Source organism: Capricornis sumatraensis, chromosome 21, assembly GCF_032405125.1.
Source record: "Capricornis sumatraensis isolate serow.1 chromosome 21, serow.2, whole genome shotgun sequence".
NCBI lineage: Eukaryota > Metazoa > Chordata > Mammalia > Artiodactyla > Bovidae > Capricornis > Capricornis sumatraensis.
This window is the reverse complement of record NC_091089.1, coordinates 48,436,015-48,450,353: the sequence shown is the minus strand read 5'-3', so window position 1 is coordinate 48,450,353 and position 14,339 is coordinate 48,436,015. Positions and strand designations below refer to the sequence as shown.

The window sequence follows — 14,339 nt, the reverse complement described above, 5'->3', positions numbered from 1 at the left end:
AAGAGAAGCTTGTGTGCTGCAACTAGAGAAACCCCACAGGCTGCAACAAAGAGCCCAGGGGCCTCAATGGAGACCCAGCGCAGCAAAAATATTTAAAAATGAGGATAAGAAGAAGGCAGTGGCAACCCACTCCAGTACTCTTGCCTGGAAAATCCCATGGATGGAGGAGCCTGGTAGGCTGCAGTCCATGGGGTTACACAGAGTCGGACACGACTGAAGCGACTTAGCAGCAGCATGCAGTTACAAGCATAATGTAGATGGATCCTAAACTACATATCATGTGTAATTCATAAATGAGATTGTGCTTACATAAAGAAATGGTCCTCTTAAGTGTAGAATTAATGGACTTTTAGATATGCAGATGACACCACCCTTATGGAAGAAGTGAAGAGGAACTAAAAAGCCTCTTGATGAAAGTGAAAGAGGAGAGTGAAAAAGTTGGCTTAAAGCTCAACATTCAGAAAACGAAGATCATGGCATCCGGTCCCATCACTTCATGGGAAATAGATGGGGAAACAGTGGAAACAGTGTCAGACTTTATCTTTTGGGGCTCCAAAATCACTGCAGATGGTGACTGCAGCCATGAAATTAAGACGTTTACTCCTTGGAAGGAAAGTTATCACCAACCTAGATAGCATATTGAAAAGCAGAGACATTACTTTGCCAAAAAAGGTCTGTCTAGTCAAGGCTATGGTTTTTCCAGTGGTCATGTATGGATATGAAAGTTGGACTGTGAAGAAAGCTGAGCGCTGAAGAATTGGTGCTTTTGAGCTGTGGTGTTGGAGAAGACTCTTGAGAGTCCCTTGGACTGCAAGGAGATCCAACCAGTCCATTCTGAAGGAGATCAGCCCTGGGTGTTCATTGGAAGGAATGATGCTAAAGCTGAAACTCCAGTACTTTGGCCACCTCATGAGAAGAGTTGACTCATTGGAAAAGACTCTGATGCTGGGAGGGATTGGGGGCAGGAGGAGAAGGGGACGACCGAGGATGAGATGGCTGGATGGCATCATCAACTCAATGGACATGAGTCTGAGTGAACTCCAGGAGTTGGTGATGGACAGGGAGGCCTGGCATGCTGTGATTCATGGGGTCGCAAAGAGTCGGACATGACTGAGCGACTGAACTGAACTGAACTGACACAATATCCTTTCTGTGTTGGTGCTTGTATTTAAGACTGTAAATCTCATCAGCTTTTGCACAGTTAATGTCTCTATTAGACTCTTTAGAAAAGTATCTTTTATGGTTAATAAAATGCAAAGACTGCACCTGCCATTATGCTAGCTTTCACTCTTACATACTTTCACAGGGAACCTGTTTTAATGAATTTATTTTGAGAAGTTTTAAATCAAATTCTATGTCAGGATTTTACATTAATGTCCAATAGGTGGTTAGATTTGTTCAATATTAAAATAGGTATTATGGTAACTTCCTCATCAGTTAAATTACTAATTTAAAGTATAACATGTTTTTTATTAAGGGAAACTAACTTATAGAGAAGTTTGGCTGAGAATAGACAACTGTTAAGGCCCTTTGTTGTACAGAATCCTGTGCTTTAATAAAATCATGATGTTGTAATAGAATTGTGTCTTCCTGAGTAATAATTTTTAGTGTTTCTCTAGTAAATCTTGAAGAGCTTATTTAACTTCTGTGGTCAAAAAAATGTTCTGTTTCCAGTCACATGTTCTCTAAATCTTCATGTCACTTATATGTTTTCCATTATTTTTGCTTTACTGTATTTGCCTATACGGATGCTTGAAATTTTAGCTTCAAAGTCGCAATGAATCTGGTTTCTCTTCATTTATTTGCATGCGTCTATCAGCCTAGTGATTTAAGGAAGCAGTGTCCAAAGGGAAACTATTTAGTAATTTAGCAGGCCTTTGTTTCTCTGTGAAGTATTAAAGAGTCCTTATCGTTTAAAAAAATAAAAGAATAAAAATAAACATGAGGATAATCCTGCTGCAGAGGGTGGCTAATGTGACTCAATGAGATTATATCCATAGTCGCCATTTATTGAAGGCGTATTAGTTCTAATGGACAGAGGAGCCTCGTGGGCTACAGTCCACTGGGTCACAAAGAGTCAGCCATGACTGAGCGACTGCACAACAACAACTATTAGTTATAAACTCCAACATTATTTAAATATATTATCTCATTTAATTCTCAAAATACCCTGTATAGCAAGTTTTATCATCATTATTTTACAAGTGAAGAAACAGAGATTCAGAGAGGTTAGGTAACTTGCCTGAAATCAGACAGGTAATAAAGGGTTAGATCTGATTCCAAACCTAGGAAAGTTGGACCCTGGAATCTGTGCTGTCAGCTCCTTCAGCTGAGTATAGTACCTGGTACAGAGTAAGTGGTGGGTGAAAGGTACCCATTACTAATGTTGTTAGATTAAGCCTAGAAGGTAGATAGAGAATATATCAGCTCCATTTTACAGCTGAGAAAGCTGAGGTTCAGTGGGGGCTTAAATGACTTGTCCAAGATTATGAAAGCAGTAAATAGTAGAGCCAGGACTTCTTGACCCCACATCTAATTTTTTTTCCACTTTATTTAGTGGTCTCCTAAGAATGTTGTGCATATATTCTTTGAAAAGAGATTTCTCTGGGAACTGGGTGGTCAGATCAGCCCTCTTAACTGTGTGTTGCAACATAATGCTGAGTGGGGAGGAGGGAACCGTGCTTGTGAAACCGCTTTGTGAAATTAGCAGCTGTAACTATGGATCCTAGCCCCAGTGCTTTGGGCTCTGGGCTCTTTCCACAAGCTCCTATACTCCCTCTGTTCTTTTTCAGGGAGAAGTCAACCTATCTTGATTACAGCTCTCCTTCTGGGGTCCTCACTATGGGCCAGCCATCTCTTAGGATGGGCTTGAGAATGATAGATTGCCAAGGTGGGCGTGACCAGTTCCCTTAGATGTCAGCTTCTCATGGTCAAGTTATAGCCAAACCATTATTACTGTATGAGTTTCCTAGGGCTGCTGTAGCAAATTACCATGAATTGGGTGGCTTTAGACAACGGAAATTTATTCTCTCCTAATTTTCAAGGCAAGAAGTCCAAAATCAGGGTCTGCAGGCTCATGTGCTCATAAAGGCTCTAGTAGAGAGACCGTGTCTTTTTCTTAGCTTCTTGTGTTAAATGAATCCTTGGTTTGCAGCCTCTAACTCCACTCTCTCCTATCATCACTTGTCTTTCTTCTCCTGTGTCTTCCTGTCATCTTCATACTGAATTAAGTGAAAGTGAAAGTTGCTCAGATGTGTCCAACTCTTTGTTGGACTATACAGTCCTGGGAATTTTCCAAGCCAGAATACTGGGGTGAGTAGCCTTTCCCTTTCTCCAGGGGATCTTCCCAACCCAAGGATCGAATCCAGGTCTCCCGCATTGCAGGCGGATTCTTTACCAGCTGAGCCACAAGGGAAGCTCTCTTCTGTTACGTATATATTATTTTGTACGTTTTTATTATGGCCCCTGTTATGTGGACCTCATATTCAGATGAAAGTACTGGTTTACATTCCCTGCTGTCCCTCACCCATGAGCTCTTCTAGGCAGGCCTCATATTTTGGTCACCTCTACGTTCTCCCAGTGTGATGCCTGGCACATAGTAGATGTTCAGTAAATGACAAATTAATGAGCAGATGAGAGGGAAATTTTTGATAGTTGGTAGAAGGGTGATCTAGATAAAAGCCTACTTATTTGGGTGTGATTTTTGCAAAGTCCTAGTGATTCCTTCATTGGCTGCAGGTCCCTGGATTCCACGGCTTCCCATTTGCAGTGTTTCTCAATCTTGTGATTGTTCACCTGATTTCATGAAGATGAAGTTGTAGTTTCATTTTTATCAAAGCTCCTTGTTTTCTTCAAAGAGCAGACTGTTGTGCCTGCTGGAACTCACTACTGTCATCATTCAGTATCTGTGGGGGATTTTTCCAGGACCTCCCAAGATCCACAGCTGCTCAAGTCTTGTATAAAATGGTGTACTATTTGCATATAACCTACGTACACCCCCCTGGATACTTGAAATCATCTCTAGGTTACTTATAATACCTAATGTAAATCCAATGTAAGTTCAAGTGTTTTTTTAAACTTTCTGGAATTTTTCCCCCAAATAGTTTTCATCCTCGGTTGAATCTGCGAATGTGGAATCTGCAGTTGCAGAATCCAGGGTTGTACAGGGCTGACTATACCTGTCAGATTCTAGGACTCTCCATGGGGATCAGATGTTGTCTGAGGTGAGTTCAGATTCCTGGTGCCTTAGTGCTAGAAGAAAGGAATTGAGTAAATTCTGCTCCTAGAAACCACAAAGGATTATCAAGAAATCTTCAGGATATAATTCTGAAAAGATAAACTATATGTACTCTATATAAATATTTTTAATGAAAATAGCCTTAATTCCTTTCTACATGTAAAAATACTAAATGTTCATTGAAGAGGATCATAAAGAGCCTCATCCAGGTTAAGTTAATGAAAGAATACTTCAAGTATCTAGGAAAGGAAACAAGCCAAATTCCCAAAACAGTAATGGACAGCAGGGAAACTGGATCGCCTTGGTCTTCTCGTCAATGACAGAAGCCAATGGAACAAGTTTAACAGAGTTCTGAGGGAAAGTTTTAGAACATGCATTACACCAGCAATATATTTAAATATAAATGCCACACCATCATCAAAAAGTCTGCAAATAATAAATGTTGGAGTGTGCAGAGAAAGGAATTCTCACACACTCTTGGTGGGAATGTAAATTGGTGCAGGTACTATGAAGAACTGTATTCAGTTCAGTTCAGTTCAGTCACTCAGTCGTGTCCAACCCTTTATGACCCCATGAATTGCAGCACGCCAGGCCTCCCTGTCCATCACCAACTCCTGGAGTTCACTCAGACTCATGTCCATTGAGTTGATGATGCCATCCAGCCATCTCATCCTCTGTCGTCCCCTCTTCCTCCTGCCCCCAATCCCTCCCAGCATCAGAGTCTTTTCCAATGAGTCAACTCTTCTCATGAGGTGGCCAAATTACTGGAGTTTCAGCTTTAGCATCGTTCCTTCCAATGAACACCCAGGGCTGATCTCCTTCAGAATGGACTGGTTGGATCTCCTTGCAGTCCAAGGGACTCTCAAGAGTCTTCTCCAACACCACAGTTCAAAAGCATCAATTCTTCAGTGCTCAGCTTTCTTCACAGTCCAACTCTCACATCCATACATGACCACAGGAAAAACCATAGCCTTGACTAAATGAACCTTTGTTGGCAAAGTAACGTCTCTGCTTTTCAATATGCTATCTAGGTTGGTCATAACTTTTCTTCCAAGGAGTAAGCGTCTTTTAATTTCATGGCTGCAGTCACCATCTGCAGTGATTTTGGAGCCCCAAAAGATAAAGTCTGACACCGTTTCCACTGTTTCCCCATCTATTTCCCATGAAGTGATGGGACCGGATGCCATGATCTTCGTTTTCTGAATGTTGAGCTTTAAGCCAACTTTTTCACTCTCCTCTTTCACTTTCATCAAGAGGCTTTTGAGTTCCTCTTCACCTTCTGCCGTAAGGGTGGTGTCATCTGCATATCTGAGGTGATTGATATTTCTCCTGGCAATCTTGATTCCAGCTTGTGCTTCTTCCAGCCCAGCGTTTCTCATGATGTACTGTGCATATAAGTTAAATAAGCAGAGTGACAATATACAGCCTTGACCTATGGAGGTTCCTTAAAAATCTAAAAATGCTATATGATCCAGTAATCCCATTCCTGAGCATATATCCGGAAAAGATGAAAACTCTAATTTGAAAAGATACATGCACCCCAGGGTTCATCGCAGCACAATTTATGATAGCCAAGACATGGAAGCAACCTAAATGTTCTTTGACACATGAATGAATGAAGAACATATGGTACATACACACAACAGAATACCACTCAGCCATAAAAAAGAATGAAATCATGCCTTTTGCAGCCACAGGGATGGACCTAGAGATTATCACAGTAAGTGAAGTAAGACAGAGAAAGACGAATATTCTATGATATCACTTACATGTGGAGTCTAAAAAATGTGATACTAATGAACCTATTTACAAGATAGAAAGAGACTCACAGATGTAGAAAACAAAGTTAAGGTTACTGAAATAGAAAGGGGGGGAAAAGGCAGGGAAGAAGATAAATTGGAAGTGTGAAGTTAATAATTATGTATTACTACTTATAGAATAGATAAACAATAGTCACCTCCTATTTAGCACAGGGAACTATATTCAGTATCTTGTAATAACCTGTAATGGAAAAGAATCTGCGAAATAATATATAGGTGGATGTATAAGTAAATCACTTTGCTGTATGCCTGAAACTGACACAACATGGTAGATCATCTGTGCTTCAATAAAAAATAATAATCTCAAATATGAAGGCCATAGGTAGATGGCCTCAAATATGAAAGAACTCAGGAAATACTGATGCCCTCCCTTCTGAGCCATTTTGGTAAAAGATCATGAATTGATGAAATCCAGCCAACCAGGAAATGAACCAGAAGACAAATCTTAGGGATGGAAAAGCTATGGTAACAGGACTGGTCGTCAGCATCGCATTTATTTTAATAGAGTTAAGACTAAACAACTAGGGGAATTATGATTGGAGAAGAGTGTGTGTTATAGATGCAAATTAAGTAAAAATAATGTGAAATTATTGAGGAGGAGATGGAGGCACAATAGTGCTAATCCTTTCACCACAGGCTGTCAAGTGTCTGAAACTGACGCTGAAATAGATCATTAAAACATTTTAATGTCTCCATCCCCTTAATTATTTTCATAAACTCCTTTTTAACTTTGGAAGGGTCTTTTAGGAATTAATTTTTCCTGTGCTAGAGAAACACTCGTTTGAAATCCAGCAATTCCTTCAGCTTCCTTTCAGTTTCCTTTTCTTCTGTGAAATTTAGCTAAAATTAGGCTTAATACCTTATTTTTATATTATGTCATTTATTTTTAAAATGTTTGCTGTGCTGGGTCTTTGTGGTGGTGCATGGGCTTTCTACTAGCTGCAGTGTGCGAGGGCGTCTCCTGTGGCGGAACACAGGCTCTAGTGTGCGCAGGCTCAGTAAAGCTCCCGGAGTTGGTGATGGACAGGGAAGCCTGGAGTGCTGCAGTCCATGGGGTTGCAAAGAGTTGGACACAACTGAGCAACTGAACGGAACTGATAGAATATAGTCTCATTCTTTTAAAATTACTCATGCCTATCTGTCCATCCATCCTGCCTGCATATCTGTGTAAAGAAATGCCCATTACCATCATCACCGAATGTTAATACTAATTATTTTTAGTTGGTGGATTTTGGACAGTTTGTTGCTTTCTTCTTTGTATTTTTCTTTTTGTTCATTTTTGAACAATGAGCATGTATCATTTTAATAAAGTGGATAAGATTATTTAGAAAAGACAGATGAGAGTGGGAGAAACTAAACATGTAAGAATAAAAATTGAGATGCATAATATATGAAGAACTTCTACAAAATAATAGGAAAAAGGTAAAATGTTCAGTTAAAAAATTGGGGTGATATGCCCATGTAACTCATAAAATAACATATAGAAATAAATATATAAAATGCATAATCACTGAAATCAAGGAAAAGTAAATTTAAATGAGAACTTTTTTTAAACCTCTCTTGCTAAAGGCTAGTGATGACTGATAATATACAGTGTTGGGGAGGGTTTTTGGGAATGGGATTGCTTGCACACTTTTGGTGAAAATATAAATTGAGAAGGCTCTTTTGGAGAGCAATTCAACACTGTTTTCCAGCATTTAAAAGATATATTCTTAACATCTTGTGACAAGACCATAGTGGAAAAGAATAAGAATTTATATATGTATAATTGAGTCACTGCTGTACAGCACAAATTAACAACTTTGTAAATCAGTTGTACTTCACTAAAATTTTTACAAAGAAAAAAAATAAAGAAAAGAAAATATAATGTAAAAAAAAAAAAGATAGATGTATTCTTCTGATCTAGTAAATCCACTTTCTCAGAAGTCCTAGCTTAGCTAGAGAAACATTCTCAGAGATGCCCGTGAATATCTGCCTGAGGATGTTCATTTAACTCTTCTTGGCAGTAGTGAAAAGCAAAGCAATTAGGGTGACCTTGAACTGTGGGAAACGCCTAATTACAAACACGGTAGTTGGCGTGTACTGATAAAGAAAGATCTATGTGACCGACCTATTACTAGGTGAAAACAGAACAGCAAGTAATAGAATGACCTCAGTTATGTAACTATGAAAAGCTGTGTGTTTGTGAGAGATGGCTATGAAAATGCAGAGAAAGGACTGGAAGGATACATAGCAGTTTCAGCAGTGGCTCCTCCCGGGCAGGGGCGTGGGGTTGGGGGAGAGCGTGAGGGGAGGCGTTTGTGTTTTATTTCATAAGACTTTGTGTTGTTTGAATCTTTTGCCGTGAGAATGTATTCATATTATACTTAAAAAATTTTTTTTAACTGGGATATATGAACCTAAAGGTCCATAACTTGATAGTAGGATTTAGATAAAACTGGGGCTGGGACGCAAAGTGGAAATGGTGACAGAGGCTGTGGGGAGCAGGAAAGGGGGAAAGGGGATATTTTGTGCTTTAGACAGACCCATAAGACCGCACCAAGCAACAGTGTGAGACATGTGACTGCAGGGTTTCTACTGTGAAGTTCTCATCTCCTTGGTGCAGTTTAGCTACATACTTGAATTGACCATGAACAGGGAACTCTAAGGGCTTCCCTTGTGGCTCAGCTGGTAAAGAATCTGCCCACAATGCGGGAGACCTGGGTTCGATTCCTGGGTTGGGAAGATCCCCTGGAGAAGGGGAAGGCTACCTACTCTAGTATTCTAGCCTAGAGAATTCCGTGGACTGTGTAGCTCTTGTGGCCACAAAGAGGTGGACACGACTGAGCAACTTTCACACATAGTGAAAGTGAAGTTGCTCAGTCGTGTCTGACTCTTTGCAACCCGTGGACTGTAGCCCACCAAGCTCCTCCATCCATGGGATTCTCCAGGCAAGAATACTGGAGTGGGTTGCCATTTCCTTCTCCAGGGGATCTTCCCGACCTAGGGATCGAACCCAGGTCTCCCACATTGCAGGCAGATGCTTTAACCTCTGCACCACCAGGGAAGCCCTTAAATACAAGAATACAGTCTCTCAGAAAACCTCCTATAGAGACACAGAACTTCAGATCCGAGTACTAACATCAAAGATTTCAAGAGAGGAAAGGAAGCCAGGTTGAAAGAAGAAAGGGGAGGAGGCGGGAGGAGGGGGATGAAAGGGGTGGCCTTACAGACGTCTCCTGCCACCTACAGATACCCAGGCGTTATGGGACTTGACCCTGGGCCTCCAGAGAAGGCAGGACTGAAACTCGACCCTACCAGAAATCAGACCAGGCCAGAACCAGAATTTGAGTTCTCTGCCAAGAGGAGGCGATCAGTCTCCAATCCTCAGCTCAGTCTGAGGGCCGTTCGACCAGATTCCTGCATCCAGGACCAGGGGACTAGAAAAACACGGAACGATAGGAAGGGTTAAGGAGAGGAAAGAGAGAGGGAAGGGGAGAGAGGTCAATAAAGTCTCTTGTTCCTTATTGGTCGGGGCACTCTGGCCAGTTGTCCGCGTCACGAGGAGACCAGGGATAAAAGGGTCCCAGTAGCGGCCGCTGGGTCTGGTCCATTGGCAGGCAAGCTGGCCCCTGAGTACATCGAGTGGTCAGGATGTCAGTCTCAGCAAAGAAGAGTCCCACCAGAGTCGCCATTTGTTGCAGGAAGGCAGACCCCTTCCAGGGCCCGTGTGGCCACAAAGAGATGCACATGATTGAGCAATTTTCACAACATAAGATGTCCTTCAATAGGTGAACAAATAAACTGTAGTACACTCTTACAATGGAATATCATTCATCAATAAGAAGAAATGGGCTATCCAGCCACAGAAGGACATGAGAGAATCTTAAAAGCATATTGCTAGGTAAAAGAAGTCAGTCTGAAAAAGCTACATACCATGCGATTCCAACTACATGACCTTCTGGAAAAAGCAGAACTATGGAGACAATAAAAAGGAGAACGCTATGGGGCTTCCCTGGTGGCTCAGGCAGTAAAGAATCTGCCTGCAATGCAGGAGACCTCTTAGGTTGGTAAAAGGATACTCATAGAGAAGATGGGAGGGGTAGGCCTAAGGAGTGCAGCATTTGACGGAAATATCTTTTACTCCACTTAAAATGTGTACATTTCATATCTGTATAGATTTGTGTAGACTATAAACATATATATATATATATATACACACACACATATATCTTTTTGGATCAGAGTTTTGAAAATTAGTCTGTAATGTAGTAACCTGTGCTGGTCAAGGGACTGTACTTGGTTTGGCCTTAATTATTCATGCTATAGACTTTTTGCTGGAGAAGAACACCATAGAGATGGAGGTCACTGGTCTTTTACAATTCTTCCTGGTTCTGTAGTAGGAGTTTCACATTTTAGAGAATTGTGAACTTCTGTGTAAAAGACGCAATTTTGCCTTCAAGGGAGGGGCCATGTGTCATAAATAAGAATCAGCCCTGAGAAGGACTCAGAACTCTCTCTCCTGTTTTCCTTAGGGCATCAATTGAAGAGAGATATGGCAAAGATCTGCTCAGCCTCGCTAGGAAGAAGCCATGTGGACAGTCTGAGACCAAGTAGGTGCCACGTTTCTTTCTGGTTTCCAGGTTGTCTGATACCACTCAGGAGCCCCGTCACTTCATCAGACAGACCTGGCCAGTAGAGTGAAATGTGTGGGGTGAAAAAAATGTTTACTTTTTTTCTTATTTCTAGTTGTGAAAAATAGAAATACAGAAAGAAATCTAAAATGAACTATGAAGCCATAACTCATTATTAATATTTTCTAAATTTTCCTTGAAGTCCTTTTCTGTGTATACTTTTTATAATAAACTGTGGAAAATTCTGAAAGAGATGGGAATACCAGACCACCTGACCTGCCTCTTGAGAAATCTGTATGCAGGTCAGGAAGCAACAGTTAGAACTGGACATGGAACAACAGACTGGTTTCAAATAGGAAAAAGTACGTCAAGGCTGTATATTGTCACCCTGCTTATTTAACTTATATGCAGAGTACATCATGAGAAACGTTGGACTGGAAGAAACACAAGCTGGAATCAAGATTGCCGGGAGAAATATCAATCACCTCAGATATGCAGATGACACCACTCTAATGGCAGAAAGTGAAGAGGAACTAAAAAGCCTCTTGATGAAAGTGAAAGAGGAGAGTGAAAAAGTTGGCTTCAAGCTCAACATTCAGAAAACAAAGATCATGGCATGTGGTCCCATCACTTCATGGGAAATAGATGGGGAAACAGTGGAAACAGTGTCAGACTTTATTTTTTTGAGCTCCAAAATCACTGCAGATGGTGATTGCAGCCATGAAATTAAAAGACGCTTACTCCTTGGAAGGAAAGTTATGACCAACCTAGATAGCATATTCAAAAGCAGAGACATTACTTTGCCGACCAAGGTCCGTCTAGTCAAGGCTATGGTTTTTCCAGTGATCATGTATGGATGTGAGATTTGGACTGTGAAGAAAGCTGAGTGCCGAAGAATTGATGCTTTTGAACTGTGGTGTTGGAGAAGACTCTTGAGAGTCCCTTGGACTGCAAGGAGATCCAACCAGTCCATTCTGAAGGAGATCAGCCCTGGGTGTTCTTTGGAAGGAATGATGCTAAAGCTGAAACTCCAGTAATTTGGCCACCTCATGCGAAGAGTTGACTCATTGGAAAAGACTGATGCTGGGAGAGATTGGGGGCAGGAGGAGAAGGGGACAACAGAGGGTGAGATGGCTGGATGGCATCACTGACTCAATGGACCTGAGTCTAAGTGAACTCCGGGTGTTGATGATGGACAGGGAGGCCTGGCGTGCTGCGATTCATGGGGTTGCAAAGAGTCGAACACGACTTAGCGACTGAAGTGAATTGAACTGAATGCATAATTTTATGCTAGAAATTCAGTAGAGTGTATTATTGTTTTATATATATATTTGTAAATGTGTATATGTTATATGAAACACATAGTTTGTAATAGTTATGAGAGACTGTCTTTGCATCATTTCATAGTTCTCACCATTGATGTTGGGATTCTGTACCTCGATTATTCATTCTTCCATCATTCATTGAACACTCTTGAGGATACAGAGATGTCCAGACATGGCACCTACTTTGGGAACACAGTCCTTCATGTGCAGGGCTGACTTGGGCAGTCATATGGGATCATATAGGATCATATGGGATCATATGGGATCGCAAATGCAGATCGGCTTCAGCACTGGTTTCATACTCTTTGTACTGATATGTGCTCTGTCACCAGTCATGTCTGACTCTGTGCGACCCCACGGACTGTAGCCTGCCAGGCTCCTCTGTCCATGGGATTCTCCAGGCAAGAATATTGGAGTAGGTAGCCCTTTTCTTCTCCAGGGGATCCTCCCGACTCAGGGATTGAACCCACATCTCTTGCATTTCCTTCATTATCAGGAGGATTCTTACTCTTTGCTGTCACTATTTGAAATTCTTAGTGATTTATAAACAAAGAATGGCACATTTTTGTTTTGCAGTGGGCCTCACAAATTATGTAGCCAGTCCTATGCACATGGAAATTTCTCGATTCCTTCTGTAAGGTAGCACATGGAGGGAGACTTGGGGGAATAGTTTAGGCAGACCTTTGTAGATCTCTGCAGATGAAATCGTACCTCATGCTGTCGTGCACACTGCTTTGTGCTGTAGACAGCAGCAAACCTGCCCTGAGGTCTGTGTCCTCTCAGAAGCAATAGTTGGAGGCAGACAAGACATTGCCCTTCCTTTTCTCTTCTCTTGATCCTAAGACACACACACCCACACCCGCACACGCACTCATCCCAGATTGCAAAGTACTGGATTACTGAGGAGGAGGAAAACACTGGGAGATATTTAAAGTAGTAATAGTTACATAAGGCTTTAAAAGGGGCTGCTGCACCTGTGGCTCAGTGGTAAAGAATCTGCCTGCCCATGCAGGAGACTCCGGTTCGATCCCTGTGTCAGGAAGATCCCCTGGAGAAGGAAAGGGCAACCCACTCCAGTATTCGTGCCTGGAGAATCCTATGGACAGAGAAGCCTGGCAAGCTACAGTCCATGGGGTCACAAAGAGTCCGACCTAACTGAGAGACTGAGCACGCTGCAGGCCTTAAAATACATGTTACCCTTAGACATAGGACATTAGTACATGGAGAATTTATTTGTTGATTTTATTATTTATATTTCTGATGTTTTAAATGTAAAAACACACTGAAAAGTAAAAAGGCAAACATAACGAATGGCTGTGAATCCATCACTTAAATTTAACAATTATTCATACTCATCATATTTTCTTAATGTAATTTTTTATGAATTTAAATCTGGAGTCAATTAGATTTTACTAAGTATTTCTCCAAGTTCTCCTAGTAATTAGCCATATTTATCTATGAAACTGAGTTCTAGCGTTGGCCATAGTCACAGAGATGTCACTGTTTCTAGGCTCTTTCAGGGGACAGATTTTATTTTGTTTATTATTTATTTATTTTGCCATCTTGGGTTTTAGTTGCAGCCAGCAGACTCCCTAGTTGTGCTGCACGACTTAGTTGCTCCCTGGTATGTGGGATCTTTGTTCCCTAACCAGGGGTTGAACCTATGAGCCCTGCATTGCAAGACATATTCTTAACCGCTGGATTAGCAGGGACGTCCCAGGGGACATATTTTAAAAGCTTGAGTTCATATTGATGTGTCTAATTCCAATTTAATTTATAATTCACTTATTTATATTTATTTCCTCTTACATAGAAAATCTTGGTTCCTGACAATATTAGCATAATTATTGGCTTTCTATGACAATATATATTAAAATGTTTCACAATGATATTAATACAGCTACTAACAATGAAACTTCTGAATGAAACATTTCTTTACAGTGCTTTTTGCAGTTCCTCTTGCAGTTCCTCTTGACCTTGTATACCACTAAGAATATTGTTTTCTAAGGTCACTTAAAATACTATTTTCTCTGTGTGGTTATGTAAGCAGTTTCATATACAGTTAAGCTTATTTGTTTTAAATGTTAAGGATTATTTGTTTCTTACATGATTTAGCTTCATGTTTTTGAATATGTAAAACATTTCTATATTCACATGTCAGACCTACATAGCATTAGGGTTAGGCAAGTTTCATTGTCATTGAAGGACAGTTTCTGTAGCTTCAAGGAAGATTAGTGGGTCAGTGGATCTAAAGCCTTGTTTATCATAAAGAAAGCATAAGTCATTTGGAAAGATATCCAAAAAGTTTTTAGGTGATGTGAGGGAAAATAGCCATGTTCTCTCA

General features: G+C 40.9%; 1 protein-coding gene across 1 annotated transcript in view; it reads left to right on the top strand.

The window, feature by feature from the left end:
- Window positions 1-14,339, top strand: part of PSTPIP2 (proline-serine-threonine phosphatase interacting protein 2) — a 93,582-nt gene that overhangs the window by 46,691 nt on the left and 32,552 nt on the right. Inside the window, exon 3 of the mRNA XM_068993664.1 lies at window positions 10,572-10,649. Coding sequence (XP_068849765.1) covers window positions 10,572-10,649 — 78 coding nt within the window. The remainder of the gene's footprint in view (window positions 1-10,571; window positions 10,650-14,339) is intronic.